General features: G+C 43.2%; 1 protein-coding gene across 1 annotated transcript in view; it reads left to right on the forward strand.

Moving 5' to 3' along the window:
• The first annotated feature begins 435 nt into the window (after window positions 1-435).
• The window catches only part of TSPAN7 (tetraspanin 7), a 112340-nt gene continuing 92365 nt past the window's right edge, over window positions 436-20410 (forward strand). Inside the window, exon 1 of the mRNA XM_075853957.1 lies at window positions 436-748. Coding sequence (XP_075710072.1) covers window positions 668-748 — 81 coding nt within the window. The 5' untranslated portion in view covers window positions 436-667. The remainder of the gene's footprint in view (window positions 749-20410) is intronic.

Genomic DNA, 20410 nt, shown 5'->3' on the forward strand with positions numbered 1-20410 from the left:
TCCGATGTTTTTCCGGAATCAGTAGCGTAGTCGACTATTTATTCAGCTGAAAAAACGGTTGTGTGCATGGCCCTATAGGAATGAATGGGGCCGCAATTCTCCCGTGGATTTTCGGGGGAATTGCGTCCGCAAAGGGACGTTCGTGTGCATGGGGCCAATGGGGTGATTTGCGGTGAGATATTGGAGAACAAGGGGCCCTCATCTGTCTGTGGAAAATATGTGGGAGAACAATACTATTAACCTGCAGGAATCGGGGGCATTTATCCATTCTGAATTTTGTAGTGTCAGTGTGCGCTTCTAACATCCAGCTATCATATATCACATGATGATTTTGAAAGGATTTCCGTCAACACAATCCCGTCATTACCCGGCACTCCTGTGGAATGAAGCCCGTGATGTCCCTGCTGGGATGAGAATGGATTTTATGAATCACTTTGTTTATCATCCAGCCGGGTGAGAATGGCAGACGCCCGGCCAGCTCGTCCATGAGGGAGTGCTAGACGCCACAGATCTGCATATAAGGCAGGGATAGTGCGGCTGACGGGCGGCTCTGACTCGGGAGGCTGTCTCCATCGCTTCTTTCCTCCTCTTGCGGATTGGGGATAAACTGCAAGCAGGAGGGGCTGTGAGCAGCAACAGTAACACCCGGCTACCGGATCTCAGTAGCATGGCATCAAGGAGAATGGAGACCAAGCCAGTCATAACGTGTCTGAAGACCCTGCTCATCATCTACTCTTTCGTCTTCTGGGTGAGTAATACCCGCTCTCCGGTATATCGGAGGTGGCACTGCCAGTGCAGGTGCCCACTATGCCCTGTCAGGCGGCTGTAATAGTAATAATAACCTATAGATATATTCTGTGGCTATACCTCCCCTCCCCTCCTCAGCTGTCTTCCCTCCACTCCTTCTGCATTGCTCTAATGGTGTTTACTGCGCCAAATAACAGCCTGCCCATGCCAGGCTGGGGGCATGGGACAGCCACAGTGCCCTGTGGGGGAAATATGGGGCAAATCACTGCTGCTCACCCACCTGAAATGAGATTTATTAAAGACTGGATATCTTGCACTCTCTGCTATACATGGCTGTGCAAGGTTAACCCTTCTTGGTCGGAGAGGTGTAATGCTTTGCACCCACTCTTATGCCTTTAGAGCTGGCACACGTTACAGATTTTTTTTATGGAGAGAAATGCCATGACGGCATTGATTCTTGCACGGTTGTGCCGTTGTTGTTACAAGTATGGTGAATGAACAATCCTATCTGTGTAGTATCATTGCGCGGAAATCTGACAATTTTTATTGTTGTCGATTTAAAGGAAAATATATATATATATATATATATATATATATATATATATATATATTAGGGTTTTGTAACCAGTCCTAAAGCGACGTTATAGACCGCAGGCTTTTAATATGACATATTTTATCTATCATTTATATTATGTATGTTATATGTTTTATTGATTAAAATATAACTCTATGTCTGAACGCCTTTAATAATGGGGATCAGGCCCCTTCATTATATGGAGGCATGCCCCTATCTATCTATCTTATCTATCTATCTATCGATCGATCTATCTATGGCGTTGCTAGGGACACTGGATGTAATGAAGGAGACGGGAACTATAATGACGAGAGATAATCAACTACTGCAAAGGTTGGGCTTGTATCCGTGCTAGAAATGCAGTATTCCCAGCAATATACCGCTGCATGTCATAGATATATATATTTTATATGACAGGCTGGTGCTTAATGAGAGGATATAGTATGCGTACGGTGTGTCAGAATATTTCCATTATTTACAAGTCGCTGTATTTTAGATCAGGAAATGTTCTAATAATATAATGTTGCTTATATTGGTATTTATATTTACTTGCTGGTTATTGATATCAGGGGTTTGCTATCTGGGATTCTACTATGGACTTGTATATTATTCAGGGATACAAAATCATATATATATATATATATATATATATATATATACACGTCTGTTATAGTATTATAAGCTGTATGTCGTCTTTTGCTTCTAAAGGACATCTGATAACCATATAACGTCTTCAATATAAAGCTGTCCAGAGACTTTAGATTGAAATGTACAGACATTTTAGTAAACCTACACACATTGTCCGATGCCAGGTATGAAAATGCAACCCTGGAGGCAGAACAGCAAGTGACAATGGCATGTTTTATTATACCATCAAATTGTCTGTTTGTACAATAAACTTCAGATTGCAAACAAATTGCTCCCAAAAAGCCGGCACAGAAGATTAAATTTCAACCGATTATTTGTTGTACTGAGTAATGGGACAAAAAAATGCCCAACAGTCAGCAGACACTGCTGGAAATTCTTTCTAACTATCTTATGTCTGGTCATTCCAGTTAGGGTATGTTCACACGCTTTAAAAAAAAAAAAAAAAAAAAAAAAAAACCCATGAAAATACTGCATGTGAACATACCCTAAGAGACCAGTTGGAAATTCTCAGTGGTAGCTGGGTCCACTTCGACCACCAGTGACTGCGGCTGCCATTGACCTATTCGTTTTACTTGGGAGAGGAGAAGACAGACTATTAGGATATGTTGTGGTCTGCATGTTGGGGTCTCCCAGCTGTTGCACAACTACAACTCCATGTTATGACATGCTGGGAGTTGTAGTTTTGGAACAGCTGCAGAACCAGAGGTTGGAGACCACTGCATTATAGTTTGTGACCCGTCTTCCATTCCTCCTTGTGACGTCGACAGTGACTGACAAAAGACTGTCAGTTTTTACTAGCGAACGGACCTACACTGATGTGAATCTCCATCACGACTTTGATTGCTACGTTCTTGGAAGGAACACACAGCAGATCTGTTCTAGACATTTCTGCAACCATCACATTCATGTGAATGGGACTTTTAGAAATCCATGCGCATGCTGCATATATAACCCCATTAGCATGTATGGAATGGATTTCCCAGTCACAGAAATGTATGCAACAAATTTGCCGCTTTTGAATTTGCCATAAGGCCAGGATCACACACAGTCTTGATGTAGTTTTGGTGCAGTTTTTTTGAGCCAAAGCCAAAGTAGACACAAAAGGAAGGAAACTTTCCTTCCTTTTGGATCCACTTCTAGCAATAGCTAAAAAACTGCATCACAACTGCATGTGTGATCCTGGCCTTAGAGTTCTCTTATTTATGATCTGTCAGTGCAGTTTTTGCAATGTGCAATATTAAAATATAATTGTTACTACTAATCTACTAATTTTGAAGGGAATCTGGGAGAGCAGGGTAGTCACACCTGTGGTGATGATCAGGCAGGTTGCACGAACGAGAAATCTACGTGTTACTGTCCATGGCGCCGCAATCACAAGTACCGCTCTTTGCTTTGAGTGGCAGCTCTAGCAGTTTCCTGACTGGCTGTTAGAGCCGTCACTCAGAGCTGAGGGGAAGGTCTTTTGAGCGTTCAGTGCAGAGATCCTGGAACACTGAACATGAAGGTGCCGACCTCTGTGGCACTTGCAATCGGGGCATTAAAACGTAGGCTTGCTTCTCAGTCATGCAACCTGCATGATCATTACCAGAGGCAAGATTACGCTGCTCTCCCCGTCCTCCATATAGTTCTGTCAGCAGAATGTAAATCAGTATTCAGGTTATCCTGTGTGTTCAAGGCACTCGAGCCGCTGTGGGCCGAGACGTCAGTCCAGCAGACTCACCGATTCGGTTTACAGCGGCACTATGCTGCTTCTATGAAAAGTGTATACATAGAAGAAGTATCGCAAAAAGCAAAGAACATTTTTAAGAAGTGTTAACTTGAAAAATATTTTTAAACCTATTACACCTACATTTCATGGAGAAAAAAAAAGATACAAAGGTTAGCCTTTAATGATTTAAGAATAAATGAAAACCATTAAGATATTACTTAATACTCTTCTTGATGATATCTCCGTGCAATGTAAATCTGTTTTATATATTATCTGTTAAGGCTGTTTTACACGGGCAGATTTTTTTCCCATAACGAGCACCGATTGATGATATAACCAGTTGACCGGCGCTCATTAACAGGCCCTTTTACACGGGCTGATACTTTACTGTATGGAGACGAACAATTGTTATTATGATCGCAGGGTCCCCATCTGTTTACATCGTCGGCAGCACGTCCCCTGTTTACACAGGGAAATGTGCTGACCACGACGATTTTTATAGGCTGCATAAACCATGTGATCAGCCAACGAATAAGTGTTTGCTTGTTTGTCAGCTGATCGTTGCCGTGTTTACACAGGCTGATAAGGAACGAGCATTCGTAAGAATAAAGGGGTTGTATGGGCATGGGGCGGGTTTTCATACTGATTACCTATCCACTAGATAAGTGATTAGTATATGATCGGTGGGGGTCCGTCACCCAGGCCCCGCACCGATCAGCTTTTCCATTTGCCTCCGGCACTGGAACTATGCCGTGGTCCTTGCCAGAAGCAGAAGGCTCCGTACACAGTATAGTGCCCTCGCTGCAGTGTTGCAGCACAGCCGCTATACAGTGGTTAGAGCCACCTGCTTTCAGCACCGGAGGCAGCTGGAACAGCTGATTGGTCCGGGTGTCGGACCCCCACCGATCATATACTGATAACCTATCCTGTAGATAGGTCATCAGTATGAAAAATCTCCCCTTGTCTAGACAACCCCTTTTAGGAAGTCTCATTGAGAGGATAAGGATTATGTCCTTCAGCATTTTATATAAGACTATGGCGCCTAACTTATTCCGTAAAAGTTGCTGCCACTCTCGATTATAGTAAATGTATATAGGGCATGTGTTGCAATGTTCTTCACTATGAAATTCATTGTATGTAGTGAGTGGTTGCTGTGCACAGGTATTGCATCTTGAGGTCAGCGTGATGTGTTAATTGCATGTTGGCGCGCTGCCGTTTCTACCACTGCATGGTCCCTGTGGAATAGATGTGAACCTTCTATTAGATGTGTCAAATGCCAGGAGCTGATTTAGGAAGCTCTTCAACAAACAGGAAGTGGAAAGTGTGTCAAGTGGTAATTCTTTCAATTGTCTTCATCCTATTGTGTGCATTCATTTCTTTGCCAAATGTTCATTCATGGATTTGTTGACTCATTGGGGCTCTGTGGAAAGCACACTACAAAAACGCAGCACAAACTATGAGATCAAGATTTTGCTGCCAATGGCAGGAATTTTCTTTTGTTTTAGTAACAAAAAAGTTCCAACAAGATTGTTATGTGAATTAGGGCTATGTGTATCTGTGCTGTAGGATAGTAATTATTACTTATTATTAACGGTCATTGATCAGTAAATGAATAATCTATAATACTACTACAGTGCATAATTCTTTAAAATCCCATACAGGTTTGAGTTGGTTATTTTTGGTGACACCAATTAAGGCTTAAATGGACATTATCTATTCAAACAACGTATTCTGATCTAATAGTACACCTAATATAGATCAACTTTGTAATGTACTTACTGTTAAACTTCCGTTTTATTCATGCAAATTCTGTGTAAAATGACTGCCACTAGATGGCTCCCTTCCTGTAATCTGCTGTCCACCTCCTGTTGTGAAGCATTGGCCGTCCCTGGTTACAGAGTAGAAGTGACAGGCTGCAGAAGGTGGGGGGGGGGGGGGTGTCACTGCCTGGCTATAACAGTCTATGGAGAGGAGGGAGAGACGGAAAAACACATGCTGCACCTAAGGCCCCATGCACATGACCGTAGAATTTGTCTGCAAGTGTGGATCAGTTCACTTCTATTGACCACGGACACGTTCCTTTTTGTGGGAAGGTGTCCGGGCCTTTAGAAAGCCTCTGCAAAATACTTTGTACGGGAGCACAGGCTGAAAATGCGGGTGGCTGTCCGCAGTCGGCCATGCCCGCAATCACGGGCAGTGATTACGGGCATGGCCGTGTGCATGAGTCCTAAGTCTTTGAAGGGAAAAGTGATGAGCAGGGGGAGGAATCGGGAACAGAGAGAGAGACACTTGCTGGTAGGATTTCTACGACACCCCAGTGCTGGATTCTCAGCTACACTTCTCATTACTGCTGCATAATCTCCTCCGTGTGTGTATGTATGTGTATATATGTGTGTGTGTGTATATATGTATATATATATATATATATATATATAGCAGCAGCACTGAAAATGCAATTCCAAGATGGTCTCAGGTGCAAGCAGGTAATCCCGATCCAGGGGATATAGATCAATATTGAATAAAATAAAATAAAAATATATATATATATCATATATGGGTTCTGCTCTACAAAGTGTGCAGTGTATAGTATACATGATAGCCATTAGGCTCCGCCCACTAGCTTCTTACAACTGAGAATTCGAGAGAGAGCCTGCAGAGGTGAAAACTGTTAAATAATGCAGAATACAAGAAATACCAGAAATTAGAGTTATTCCTCATGTACACACATATGACAGCCTATTAAGAATAATTGGTCACGAGATTTTCAGAAGTTAAATACGCTTTAAGGCCATGAACTCTTAATTTAAAAAAAAAAGATATTAACAAGGTTAGTACCATGAATAGCCTTTGATATCATTTTCTAATCCAGTGTTAAAGTTTTGTTCGTAAGTCCCTAATACGGCATACGAGGGATCATAACACGATTTTTTTTTTTCTGTACAACTCAAACTTTATAATATGGCTATGTGCATGAGCCTTAAAACTGGCCATATTGATTGTTGGACCCTTATGATAGTTATTGAACATTTCTGATCCGACTTTTTCAATATTGAGTTTCCTAGGGTTTATTTTTCGATATTGGAACATCTTGCGATAAAGTGATCATGCTCTTCCTATAGGTGATACCGTAGGGGCCTGGGAAGTGGAGATATGTCTCTGATAAATCTACTCCAGTAAATGGACAGTCTGATGAGTGTTTTTCTGCTGTAAAACTGGAGTGAGAGACTCCTGAAAACTGTCCCATCTGACTTACGCCATGTGTATCAAATAACTGAGAGACATTTTGAAATCGCTTAAAGCAGAAATGAAGTCGGAATGATCTTCTGATGTGTCACAGATCAGATCCATGTCAGAATATTACATTGATAAATTCTGTGACTTTAAACCTACTCGTATTTACTGGTAAAACAACTGTATAGGGGTTAAACCCCTTAATAAATGCTCAGGGATTTCTGTTCCTGGAAATAAGGCACCGTATTCTGAGAAAAATGACATTTATATGAATAAACATTTGCTTTGAATGTTGTGATGTTTTTAGTAACAGAAAAATCTAATAATGTAGTATTCTGTGTTTGAATGTTGCTGGCTCTTCCTATTGTCCGTCTTCCTTCTCACTAGACCCCTGATGAAATCGGACATCCATAATATGAGGACATGATTTTCAGATCACCATAATGAAATGCAGGCTGGCATCATGGCCAAGCACTAGAACACTGACCTAACTACATAGAACAGTGCCAGTGTGGCATCTATTAGCACTAGACTAGGTCTTCCCCGGGTAATTATAGACCAGTAAGCTTAAAGAGGCTCTGTCACCAGATTTTGCAACCCCTATCTGCTATTGCAGCAGATCGGCGCTGCAATGTAGATTACAGTAACGTTTTTATTTTAAAAAAACCAGCATTTTTGGCCAAGTTATGACCATTTTTGTATTTATGCAAATGAGGCTTGCAAAAGTACAACTGGGCGTGTTTACAGTAAAAGTACAACTGGGCGTGTATTATGTGCGTACATCGGGGTGTTTTTACTTCTTTTACTAGCTGGGCGTTAGGAATGGGAGTGTATGATGCTGACAAATCAGCATCATCCACTTCTGTTCGTTAACACCCAGCTTCTGGCAGTGCAGACACACAGCGTGTTCTCGAGAGATCACGCTGTGACGTCACTCACTTCCTGCCCCAGTCGGCACCAGAGGCTACAGTTGATTCTGCATCAGCGTTTGCAGGTAAGTAGCTACATCGACTTACCTGCAAACGCCGATGCTGCTGCAGAATCAACTGTAGCCTCTGGTGCCGATGTGGCCGACACGATGCAGGACCTGGGGCAGGAAGTGAGTGACGACACAGCGTGATCTCTCGAGAACACGCTGTGTGTCTGCACTGCCAGAAGCTGGGCGTTCTGAAGAGAAGTGGATGATGCTTCTCGTCAGAACGCCCAGCTAGTAAAAGAAGTAAACACGCCCCGATGTACGCACATAATACACGCCCAGCTGGACTTTTGCTTTAAACACGCCCAGTTGGACTTTTGCAAGCCTCATTTACATAAATACAAAAATGGTCATAACTTGGCCAAAAATGCTAGTTTTTTAAAAATAAAACCGTTACTGTAATCTACATTGCAGCGCCGATCTGCTGCAATAGCAGATAGGGCTTGCAAAATCTGGTGACAGAGCCTCTTTAACATCCATCGTGGGGAAAATGTTTGAGGGGCTATTGAGGGACTATATACAGGATTATGTGACAAAAAATAGTATTATAAGTGACAGCCAGCACGGTTTTACTAAGGACAGAAGTTGTCAAACTAACCTAATCTGTTTTTATGAAGAGGTGAGCAGAAGTCTAGACAGAGGGGCCGCTGTGGATTTAGTGTTTTTGGACATTGCAAAGGCATTTGACACTGTCCCCCATAGACGCCTAATGGGTAAATTAAGGACTATAGGTTTAGAAAATATAGTTTGTAATTGGATTGAGAATTGGCTCAAGGACCGTATCCAGAGAGTTGTGGTAAATGATTCCTACTCTGAATGGTCCCCGGTAATAAGTGGTGTACCCCAGGGTTCAGTGCTGGGACCACCATTATTCAACTTATTTATTAATGATATAGAGGATGGGATTAATAACACTATTTCTATTTTTGCAGATGACACCAAGCTATGTAATATAGTTCAGTCTATGGAAGATGTTCGTGAATTGCAAGCAGATTTAAACAAACTAAGTGTTTGGGCGTCCAGTTGGCAGATGAAGTTTAATGTAGATAAATGTAAAGTTATGCATCTGGGTACCAGCAATCTGCATGCATCATATGTCCTAGGGGGAGCTACACTGGCGGATTCACTTGTTGAGAAGGATCTGGATGTACTTGTAAATAATAAACTAAATAACAGCATGCAATGTCAATCAGCTGCTTCAAAGGCCAGCAGGATATTGTCGTGTATTAAGAGGCATGGACTCGCGGGACAGGGATGTAATATTGCCACTTTACAAAGCATTAGTGAGGCCTCATCTAGAATATGCAGTTCAGTTCTGGGCTCCAGTTCATAGAAAGGATGCCCTGGAGTTGGAAAAAATACAAAGAAGAGCAACGAAGCTAATTAGGGACATGGAGAATTTAAGTTATGAGGAAAGATTAAAAGAATTAAACCTATTTAGTCTTGAAAAAAGACGACTAAGGGGGGACATGATTAATTTATATAAATATATTAATGGCACATACAAAAAATATGATGAAATCCTGTTCCATGTAAAACCCCCTCAAAAAACAAGGGGGCACTCCCTCCGTCTGGAGAAAAAAAGGTTCAAGCTGCAGAGGCGACAAGGCTTCTTTACTGTGAGAACTGTGAATCTATGGAATAGTCTACCGCAGGAGCTGGTCACAGCAGGGACAGTAGATGGCTTTAAAAAAGGGTTAGATAATTTCCTAGAACAAAAAAGTATTAGCTCCTATGTGTAGAGGTTTTTTCCTTCCCTTTTCCCGTCCCTTGGTTGAACTTGATGGACAGGTGTCTTTTTTCAGCCGTACTAACTATGTAACTACTGAAACATTAAATTGATGGGCAGGAGTTGTGGCATGAGGCTTTTGGCCAAATTTTCCAATTTATTCTATCTGGGTGGATATGACAAGGCAGGAAAATATTGAAAACCTTCTACTGGAGCTGGATATAATACTTGAAAATGAAGCCAAACTTGGAGTTGAATGCTATATAAGAATACATTATTAATACTTTTGAAAATCTTACAATGTCATAAAGGATTTGTGTGGTTTCGCGAACCTATTTTGGGGGGGTGTAATGGTGGGGGGGGGTAGGGAAACTGACAAGTGAGCCCTAATCTACCCGCCACTCTGTCCCTGCCTACTTGCAACGACCCGCCCTAGACGACGGGGTACAACTGGGCGGCGGTCCCTGCGCTCAGTAAGTGCATGACAAACACGACAAACAAACAAGGGAACACAAGCAAGGGAAATGGGCAGTTGCTCGCGGAAACACCGTGAGCAACAGAGTAGTGAACGAGCCGAGTCAAGCCAGGAGAGTGCGAGGTACAAAGCGAAAAGCAGAAGAGTAGTCGGTAAGCCAGGGTCTGTATGGAGCAGGATCAAAAAGTAGCAGGAGCTGTAGCTGGGCCAGGAAACCTCAAGGAAAGAATTCACAAGCACAGATGGACAGGAAGAGCAGGCTTAAATAGACCGAGGGCGGGAGCTAGCTGAGTCTGGCCAGGTTGCGATAGGCTCTCCCACTCCTAAGCCTGCCAGCCTGAGTGGAGGAAGCTGGTGTCTGTCTCAGGGATGTACACTCAGGTGTTGACTGATTAATTCTGGGAGTTAACCCTGAAGCAGTGCCTGGCAGATCCTTTACAGTACCCCCCCTTTTATGAGGGGCCACCGGACCCTTTCTAAGTGGACCTGGCTTACTGGGGAAACGCAGGTGGAACCTCCTGACCAATACCCCAGCGTGAACATCCCGGGCGGGTACCCAAGTCCTCTCCTCGGGCCCGTATCCTCTCCAATGGACCAGGTACTGGAGGGAGCCTTGGACCATCTTGCTGTCCACGATCCTGGCCACCTCAAATTCCACCCCCTCAGGGGTGAGGACGGGAACAGGAGGTTTCCTCGAGGGGGCCAAGGACGGGGAGCAGCGTTTCAGGAGGGAGGCATGAAACACGTTGTGTATACGAAAAGACGGGGGTAACTCCAGCCGGAAAGAGACAGGACTGAGGACCTCAATGACCTTATACGGCCCAATAAACCGGGGAGCAAACTTTTTGGACGGAACCTTGAGACGCAAGTTCCTGGATGACAACCACACCAGATCCCCGACCACAAACAGGGGGTTAGCAGAACGTCTTCTATCGGCCTGAGCCTTCTGTATGCTCTGGGACGCCTCTAGGTTCTTCTGAACCTGGGCCCAGACTGTGCACAGATCCCGATGAACGACCTCCACCTCGGGATTGTTGGAACAACCAGGTGAAACAGAGGAGAACCGTGGATTAAACCCAAAATTACAGAAAAAGGGAGAGACCCCTGACGAGTTACTGACCCGGTTATTAAGGGAAAATTCGGCGAGGGGAATGAAAGAAACCCAATCAAATTGACAGTCAGAGACAAAACATCTTAAGTATTGTTCTAGAGACTGATTAGTCCTCTCCGTTTGGCCATTGGTTTCAGGATGGAAGGCAGAGGAGAAGGACAGATCAATCCCCAACTTATTACAGAAGGCTCTCCAAAACAATGAAACAAATTGTACCCCTCTGTCAGAAACAATATTGACGGGGACCCCATGGAGACGCAGGATGTGTTTGATAAACAAGGTAGCCAACGTCTTGGCGTTGGGTAGTTTCTTGAGGGGCACAAAGTGGCACATTTTACTGAAGCGGTCTACCACCACCCACACCACCAAACGAGACCTGAAAGGGAAGCAATATCTTAGTACGTTTCATATTTACGGGAAATACCTGTGCGCCCAAGTGACCTCCCCGATGATCACTTAGACGCGGGAGCTCTCTGGCAGCATTCTTACGCTTGGGACAGTTGTTTACTTGATGCTTGACATCCCCACAGTAGAAGCAGAGACCATTCTTCCTGCGGAATTCTCTACGTTGTTGAGGGGACACGGAGGCCCCGAGTTGCATAGGTATTTCTGAGTCTTTAGGGGACAAACGAAGCAACGGGACTTCGGGAGGCATCATGGGGGAGTCGGAGGAAAAAACACATAAACGTTCACGTTGTCGTTCCCTGAGACGTCGGTCAAGTCGTACCACTAAAGCCATAACCTGGTCTAGGGAGTCAGAAGAGGGATAGCTAACTAGCAGGTCTTTCAGGGCGTTGGACAGACCCAACCTAAACTGGCACCTTAAGGCAGTGTCATTCCACCGAGAAGCTACGCACCACTTCCGAAAGTCAGAGCAATACTCCTCAACAGGTCTCTTACCCTGACGTAAGGTCACCAGCTGACTCTCGGCAAAGGCAGTTCTGTCAGTCTCGTCATAAATAAGTCCGAGGGCAGAAAAGAAACAATCAACGGAGGAAAGTTCAGGGGCGCCAGGAGCCAAGGAGAAGGCCCACTCTTGGGGCCCTTCCTGGAGCCGGGACATAATTATACCCACCCGCTGGCTCTCAGAACCTGAGGAGTGAGGCTTTAAGCGAAAGTAAAGCTTACAACTCTCCCGAAAGGAGAGAAAAGCCCTCCGGTCACCTGAGAACCGGTCGGGCAACTTGAGGTGGGGTTCAAGGGGTGCGGTGAGGGGAACTACCAAGGTAGCATCAGGCTGGTTGACCCTCTGAGCCAGGGCCTGGACCTGTAGGGAGAGACCCTGCATTTGCTGAGCCAGGGTTTCACGGGGTTCCATAATGGTGTCAGGGACCAGGGTAGACTAGGTATAGGGCTTGTGAATTTGTAATGGTGGGGGGGGGGTAGGGAAACGGACAAGTGAGCCCTAATCTACCCGCCACTCTGTCCCTGCCTACTTGCAACGACCCGCCCTAGACGACGGGGTACAACTGGGCGGCGGTCCCTGCGCTCAGTAAGTGCATGACAAACACGACAAACAAACAAGGGAACACAAGCAAGGGAAATGGGCAGTTGCTCGCGGAAACACCGTGAGCAACAGAGTAGTGAACGAGCCGAGTCAAGCCAGGAGAGTGCGAGGTACAAAGCGAAAAGCAGAAGAGTAGTCGGTAAGCCAGGGTCTGTATGGAGCAGGATCAAAAAGTAGCAGGAGCTGTAGCTGGGCCAGGAAACCTCAAGGAAAGAATTCACAAGCACAGATGGACAGGAAGAGCAGGCTTAAATAGACCGAGGGCGGGAGCTAGCTGAGTCTGGCCAGGTTGCGATAGGCTCTCCCACTCCTAAGCCTGCCAGCCTGAGTGGAGGAAGCTGGTGTCTGTCTCAGGGATGTACACTCAGGTGTTGACTGATTAATTCTGGGAGTTAACCCTGAAGCAGTGCCTGGCAGATCCTTTACAGGGGGGTTGAATAACCTCTATTCTGGCGTTCCATCGGAGCTTTCCATCAGAACGGAACCCTGACTAAACCACTGTAGTCGACTACGGTATTCATTCCGTCAAAACGACGGAACCTTTGCACAACTGAGACAAGCGGGAACCATGTGCACCGGATCCGTCACCTTTGAAATCAATGGTGATGCAAACTGAAACCCATGGTTTCTGTTTGTTTAGTCAGGGTTCCGTTCTGACGGAAAGTTCAGACGGGACGCCAGAACGGAGTCCTGACGTAGATGTGAACGAAGCCTAAGAGGAGCTGTTTGCTCAAACAGACATGTCTGGAAAGATTGCAGGTCCTGTTTCAGGTCCTAAAAGAGATGTCCATAAGGAAGGGCCCTTTTACATGGCCCAATTATTGGGCAAACAAGCTTTTACATTGCTCGTTCCGGATAATTACCCTGCGTAAACAGGGCAGCGATTAGCTGATGAACGAGCAAACGCTCATTCATCGGCTGATTGTATCATTTATGCAGCCGAAAATATTATAGCGTCGGCAGCACATCTCCCTGTGTAAACAGGGGGACGCGCTGCCGACATGATGATAATGTATGGGGATGAGTGATCCGAGTAATGAGCGCTCATCCCCATACTAGCTCCTTGTGAAAGTAGTAAATGAGCGCCGATCAACAAGCTGTCTCGTTGATCGGCGCTTGTTTAAACGGCCCACATCGGGCCATGCAAGAGAACCCTTAATGTATTATCCCAAATAGTTTAATGGGTAATAGGGGAATCTGCCTGCTTGGTATATCATAACTGTAAATTATTTAAACCCCCCCCAACTAGATTTCCTATCTGACATGTTTGACATCACCAGGGGGTGGGGGACACTGGGCACAAAGACCGTGGGTAGGACCCTTCTTTTCAGGGAAAGCAATCTAAAAATCTGTACTTGGTGAGGACTGGCTCCATCTTTGATTGGCTCCATCTTTGATAGACCCCCTGTGCAGCCGTTTCTCCCTGACAAGAAGTCTGTACATAGCTTTTAGGAGCTTTATGAGTTCTAGGCCATTTAAAGCAGGAGCATTGACTATGTGCCCAAAGGTTGATTTATTGAGCTGTAAAAATGTCACGTATATGTGTGTATAAATCCTTCCTATTTGATTGCTACCACAAGCTTTAGAAGCCATTTTCCACTAGTGCTGAGGAATATTGAAGGTTTTTCTATTGCAACTGTTCACTCCTTGTGTAAGCTGTATGAAGAAAATGAAAGCTGGAATTTGATTGGTTATCTTGGACACCAACGCTGCTTTTATTAGTCTTCATAACTGTTTATGTCCAACCTTCTATTGTTCCACAATAACCTTTGAGTTGTGCGCAATAGAGTTTTGGGTAAGATGCGTTTATTATTATTTTATTTTTTTTAATCACAAAAATAATATATATATTTTTAGTACTCTTCGAATTGAAGCTGATCCTTTCGTTCATTTAGCATATTGTTTCGGATAGAGTCCCAGTAATGACCATGAAAACTTCATAGCTTCAAACCTATTGAAGATAATTGGAGGGCCTTGTAAAATATCTTTTTCTTTAGCTAGAAGTCGAGTAATGTCATTTTCTCTTTGGAAAAATGAGTTGCATTAACAAAAGTTACTGCTTGACTTGTTTTTCATTCCCAGAAAACGCCATCTAACATGATTTTAATTAAGAAAACATCATCAAGCACTAAAAAGCAATATATACAAAGCCAATTGTGTTTAAAAATAATTACACAACAAAAAAGTTTTAACTCTACAGCAAAAAAAGCAAAAAAAATGTGGTGGTAATCCATTACAAAACATTAAACAATGTAAAGAAGTAAAAAAAACTAAAAAAAAAACTGACCCTATATAAAAAAAAGTCTACATATAAAAACATAATAGAAAGTAGTGAGGTATTCACAGGCCATAGCATATGTTCATGAAGCATAGATTTTTGGTGGAAAAGAAACTTAGGCTGGGATCCCAAGTGGCGTAAACGCTGCAAATTTTCCGCAATGGAATTTCCACAACGGAATTGTGTGTGGAAATTCTGCAGCATTACAGTAGCAGCAAAGTGAATGAGGTTTAGAAAAATCCCATGCCCACGCTGCGGAAAAAAAACGCACAAAAGTCGTGCGAAAAGTGTCCGTCAGTGCGTTTTTCAATTCCGCAGCATGTCAATTTATGCTGCATGTTCTGTGCGGAGATGCTGCGTGTTTGGCCCATAGACTTCAATGGGGAGCAGAAATTCCGCAACAGATTTATGTTTCGGTTTTTAGAGCGGAAACGCAGTAAAAACCTCCAGAAATCCGCTGGTGCACATATACTTTGCTATAACCAATGTTTAACACTAAATATGCAGGTAAAACCATTGCGGAAAACGCAGCATTATGAGCAGAAAAAATGCACTATTTGGTGCGGATTTTTGTGACCGATTTACCAGCGTTTTTCTAGATAGTCTGCTGCAGATTTTCTGTTGCAGAAAATCTGCAGCGTATCCTGTGTGTGGGAACGTACCCTTACAGGGTTTTTTCAGTTTTTCCAGGCTTTTTTTTTTTTTTAATCTATATTTTTTTTATTTAGCACGCTTATTCATAAATTATGGGCTTTCCCAATAGAAGTAAGTTACCAGTGCACGTCATTTTTTTTATTTTATTTTATGTGTAGCGTGTACATTGGGAATAGTCCTGAGGTACACGTTAAACGTGTCCATCGGGCACCATTAGCACAATGGAGGACAAAAGAGTGTCTCTTTGGCCTGTCAGGCTGGTATAAGTCGATATATCTTTTATTTGGGAGGATGAAATAACGTAGCAGATGACACTATTCCTTCTTGAGGGATCCTGCAGAAAAACATATATTGCGCAGTACACCACTGTATATAGCATCAGTCAGAGGTATACGTTAAACATTTACTTCGGGAATCTCCGGTCCTGGGGAAGCCCCTGATGTCACCGTCCATATATGGATAGTGATGTCAGGGAATTTCAACTACGAATTCCCCAGACAGAGAATCAGAAGCGCTCTGGCCGGGGACTCCGTGACAGGACAAGTGCCTGACGTCACTGTCTATCTATTGGAAGCTTTCCTTGGCACAGCGCTTCTAGTTGTGCTCTTCCTGTGGCGTTTGGGCAACGTTTCCAACTGTATGCTTACACCGTGGGATATGTCGCAACCTTCTGTTGGAAGTACACGTCGAGACTCCTCCCGAAGTATACCTGAGACAGAAGGAAAATATGTTTACAGGCCCTTATAAAAATAAAAAAAATGCTTTCCTAGCAGCGTCCACTGACCTACGTACTGCTGCATGTCAACATTGCAGCGGCGATCTCCCCTCCCTCACTGTGTGTGCACTGTCTAGGTGTACCGTTTATTGCACAGTTTGTCCCCGCTGTAGCCGGGACACATACTAAATGGGGGGTTATGTGACTAGAATAAATTCAACATTAGCTCCCCAAATGTAGCCCTTCCTTTTAAGCCTTAGTACACAGTAGGGATCTGTTTTTTTCTGTGTTTACCAATAAGAGGGATGGATCCCAGAAGAAGCAATGGTGGAAGACTTCCTAAAGGAAAGCTTCTGGAATCTGTTCGTGTTTTTGATGAAAAGGGCAGGAAGAATGTCTATAATACTAATGTAAAACTGGCCTTCCCTGTATAGTCAGTGCTGGTACTGTATGGGAGGGTAATCCTGACCAGACATTGAACTTCTGTAGTAAATTGGACATCAGCAGAAGATCTGGCCTGTTACACGCGCTCAAGGATTAGCGCTGCACAGCTCAGAGCACTGAGGATAACCACTCAATAAAACACTTAGGCAAATGGTCTTCTTAAATCCTCTAGATTTTCAACATCACTGAGCAGTGTCGCACTGTGGTTTCTAGGGCAACAATAACGTCTGGTGAAATATTTTGTATTGCAATATTCATAAGTGCGTGTCTAGCTCTGCTTTTCTTTTTCTATGGTGTGCAGAGTGAACTATATTAATGTATATCGGTGCAGGTAGGAGCTCGCGGCCTGGACTACCTAGATCAATGGTCCTCTACCGGAGTCATTGCAAAGATGGATCGTTATGTGATGATGGTACCGGCTCTATGTTACCGCTTGGAAACTCCTCAGACCCCGTGAACCAATATGTTGTAAAATATTCATTTGCTGGGTGAGCAGGGCTTCATTAAGGCTTTAGTTTCGGTATCCCAACCAGGAGAGCCACATTCCAGTAGAAGTGAAATGGAAGCGCCAAGCAACATTTGTGTGAATGAAGTCTTATAGCCTAGAATAGGTTTGAAGCCTCTGATGGCAAAGAATAAATGACTTAAAAAGATGAGGAATTAAAGCACATAGGTGCATGTAAATAAAAATAAATGTTATGTTGTTGACCATTTCTCATCTGCAAAAATGGTGCAATTTGTAGATGACGTGTGATAAATTAATAAAATTGTGGGCTGATGGGAATTTATTGCATGTACTGCCCTTTTAAAAAACCTTTCTACAGTGTCTGAATAGTCGTACGTGGCACATTTGTGACAATTGGATCACACCCCCAAACGAAAAACTTTAAAGCATGTGAAAATATGTCTTTATAACTATAGTGGTAGCGCCATATCTACTACAAAGGACAGCAACAGCTGTTAGAAGCTTTCTCCAAAAACTATTAGAAAGTTGCAAAATTTGTGTTTACCAAGGTGAACGTGATTGAAGGAACGGTAACTACATGGCCTCCCTGAAGTGCCACCAACTGCCATCTTGTCCCAAGGATTGTGTTTGCTTATGCATGGCTTTATTAAATGACCTCTCGTTTTTATCAGAAAATCTCAGTTAACTGGGAGATTAGATTATCAAAAAGATTTGATTAGCTCAGGCTGCGTGTGTACCCAGGCCGGCGAGGAACATATTTACTTAAGGCCCTATTACATCGGCCGATAACTTTGTTGATCGGCGCTCGTTTGCTCCTGTTACGCGAAGCTATGGATGTGGACGAGCGGTCGTTACTCCGATCGCTCATCCCCGTATGTTATTACCATGTCAGCAGCGCGTCTCCCTGTTTACACCGGGAGATGTGCTGCCGACAACGATAATATTTTAAGGGGGTTTTACACTGGGCGATTATCGGCCAGACAAGCGTTCATAGAACGTAAAATATTATCGTTGTCTGCAGCATATCTCCCTGTGTAAACAGGGAGACGCGCTGCCAACATGATAACGTATGGGGACAAGCAATTGGAGTAAAGACCGCTCGTCTCCATACATAGCTTCGTGTGATAGGAGCAAACAAGCGCCGATCAACGATGTCTTGTTTGTCGGTGCAATAGGGACTTTACTTTTTTAAAACGATATGAATGGGAGATGATCGAGCGTTTGCTCGTTCATCTGCTGATCGCTGCCCTGTTTACGCAGGGCAATTATCGGCAACGAGCGTTCTATGAACGCTTGTCTGCCCCATAATCACCCGGTGTAAAACCCCCTTAATTGCTCTGATGCAATGACTAGTGTCTTACACCAGGACCATGTGATGTGTTGTCACTTTAATTAACCCCTTCCCTTCATAAACAACTTTCAGATTTTAATTTTCGTTTTTTCCTCCCCACCTTCCAAAAGCCATAACGTCTTTATTTTTCCATCTATATAATCCTATAAGGGCTTGATTTTTGCAGGACGAGTTGTCGTTTTTCGTAGCACCATTTATTTTGCCGTATAATGTACTAGGAAACGGGGAAAAAAATTATATGTGGGGTAGAAAATGAAAAAAACAGTGATTTCTCCATGGTTCTTTGCGCAACATTTTTATGGAATTCACTGTGCAATTAAAATAACATGTTAACTTTATTCTGTGGGTCAATACGATTACGGCGATACCAAATATATATATATATATATATAGTTTTTTTTCTATATTTTACTATTTTTACAAGTAAAATCCTAAGTGTAAGAAAGAAAATTTATTTTGCGTCGCCAAATTCCGAGAGCCATAACTTTTTTTATTTTTCCATCGATTAAGTGGTATGAGGGCTTATTTTTTGCGGGATAATCTGTAGGTTTTACTAATACAATTTTGGTGTACATGCGACGGTTTCATCAGTTTTTATTTCATTTTTTGTGGAGGATTAGGTGACCAAAAAATAGAGATTCTGGCGTTTACAATTTATTTATTTTTTACGGCGTTCACCGTGCGGGTTAAATGATATATTGCAGACATTTACGGACGCGGCAATACCAATTATGTTTATTTTTTTACTATGCTCTAGGGGGAAAATGGGAAAAGGGGGGTTTTTTGAACTTATAATTAAAAAATTATTTTTTTACACAAAAAAAAACTTTAACTCATTATTACTTATTTATTATTTAGAGAGTCTCTCGAGTGGTATAGTGCCAAGGGACTGGCGCAGGGCAAATGTGGTGCCTATTTTCAAAAAGGGCACTAGGTCTTCGCCGGGTAATTATAGACCAGTAAGCTTAACATCAATTGTGGGGAAAATGTTTGAGGGGCTATTGAGGGACTATATACAGAATTATGTGACAATAAATAGTATTATAAGTGACAGCCAGCACGGTTTTACAAAGGACAGAAGCTGTCAAACTAACCTAATCTGTTTTTATGAAGAGGTAAGCAGAAGCCTAGACAGAGGGGCCGCTGTGGATATAGTGTTTTTGGACTTTGCAAAGGCATTTGACACTGTCCCCCATAGACGCCTAATGGGTAAATTAAGGACTATAGGTTTAGAAAATATAGTTTGTAATTGGATTGAGAATTGGCTCAAGGACCGTATCCAGAGAGTTGTGGTCAATGATTCCTACTCTGAATGGTCCCCAGTTATAAGTGGTGTACCCCAGGGTTCAGTGCTGGGACCACTATTATTCAACTTATTTATTAATGATATAGAGGATGGGATTAATAGCACTATTTCTATTTTTGCAGATGACACCAAGCTATGCAATATAGTTCAGACTATGGAAGATGTTTTTGAATTGCAGGCAGATTTAAACAAACTAAGTGTTTGGGCGTCCACTTGGCAAATGAAGTTTAATGTAGATAAATGTAAAGTTATGCATCTGGGTACGAAAAACCTGCAAGCATCATATGTCCTAGGGGGAGCTACACTGGGGGAGTCAATTGTTGAGAAGGATCTGGGTGTACTTGTAAATCATAAACTAAATTTCAGCATGCAGTGTCAATCAGCTGCTTCAAAGGCCAGCAAAATATTGTCGTGTATCAAAAGAGGCATGGACTCGCGGGACAGGGATGTAATATTACCACTTTACAAAGCATTAGTGAGGCCTCATCTA

This window comes from Rhinoderma darwinii, chromosome 2 (genome assembly GCF_050947455.1).
Source record: "Rhinoderma darwinii isolate aRhiDar2 chromosome 2, aRhiDar2.hap1, whole genome shotgun sequence".
Lineage (NCBI taxonomy): Eukaryota > Metazoa > Chordata > Amphibia > Anura > Rhinodermatidae > Rhinoderma > Rhinoderma darwinii.